The sequence below is a fragment of the Penaeus monodon genome, chromosome 15 (genome assembly GCF_015228065.2).
Source record: "Penaeus monodon isolate SGIC_2016 chromosome 15, NSTDA_Pmon_1, whole genome shotgun sequence".
Lineage (NCBI taxonomy): Eukaryota > Metazoa > Arthropoda > Malacostraca > Decapoda > Penaeidae > Penaeus > Penaeus monodon.
In genome coordinates this window covers 37,108,197-37,109,026 of record NC_051400.1, presented here as the reverse complement: position 1 = coordinate 37,109,026, position 830 = coordinate 37,108,197, and the positions used below count along the sequence as shown (strand labels likewise).

The 830-nt window shown below is 34.8% G+C and overlaps 1 protein-coding gene across 1 annotated transcript in view; it reads left to right on the top strand.

Annotated features, from left to right (window-relative positions):
• LOC119582009 (bromodomain-containing protein 3-like) overlaps positions 1 to 830 on the top strand; it is a gene marked incomplete at its 5' end in the record, with an annotated part of 61,922 nt that overhangs the window by 53,016 nt on the left and 8,076 nt on the right. The window contains 1 exon segment of the mRNA XM_037930204.1: positions 105 to 148. Within this exon segment, the coding sequence (XP_037786132.1) occupies positions 105 to 148 (44 nt within the window).

Genomic DNA, 830 nt, shown 5'->3' with positions numbered 1-830 from the left:
CTTTTCTCTTCATGAAAAGTAAAGACAGCTGCGACTGTCCTATTTAGCTTCAAAAAGACAGGCAAGTGTTTACTCATGAAAGCAAATATATCCCTTTCTTTCAGAAAGTCGTAAATCCAAGAAACCCAGGTTAGAAAACTCTTCTCAGGTGAGTTTCATCAATTTTTCATAAGTACTTTCTAATATATATGTACTTAGTGTGAAATTTCCCCCCCAGATATGCTCATCAGTGTTCTCACATTGAGATCTTCCTGCCACTTTGACTCACAGAAGTTTAGACAAACGTTTTGTTGCTTCTCAGTGAGCAATTAAGATTAACTGTTGGTAAAACGAGTGATGTTTAACTCTTTTAACTCTTTTATTTCCCTGTAAGTATTTGATAATAGTCCGTCAAACAAAAAAATTTGCCTTGCATTTATCTGTACATTATGTGTATCATCCCAGTGCAGTTTGGTCATAACTACATCATCAATCATAGTAGGCACAATGTTCTGTGTGCATGTTGATAGTATTTCATGTTCCTTTGAAGTCTCTTAATACCTGTATATGGGAGGGATTTGCGGTAAACTCTTCTCTTGTTCCCTTAGTTTTCATAAGCTAAGTTTGTTGTTTTTTGTCATTTCTTGTCATTCATCACGTACTCTGATCCATTTTTATGTATGAATCTTAGACTCCCTTTAGATATCAAATTAGCAGTAATGCTCTCAGAGACATTGGATATGGTCTGTTTTGTATGATTTTTCATGTGCCATCTGTTATCCTTTGTTAACAAGTAATATAGAATTCCAATAGTATATATAGGTACCTAAGGAAGTGGTCTGCTCTGCATA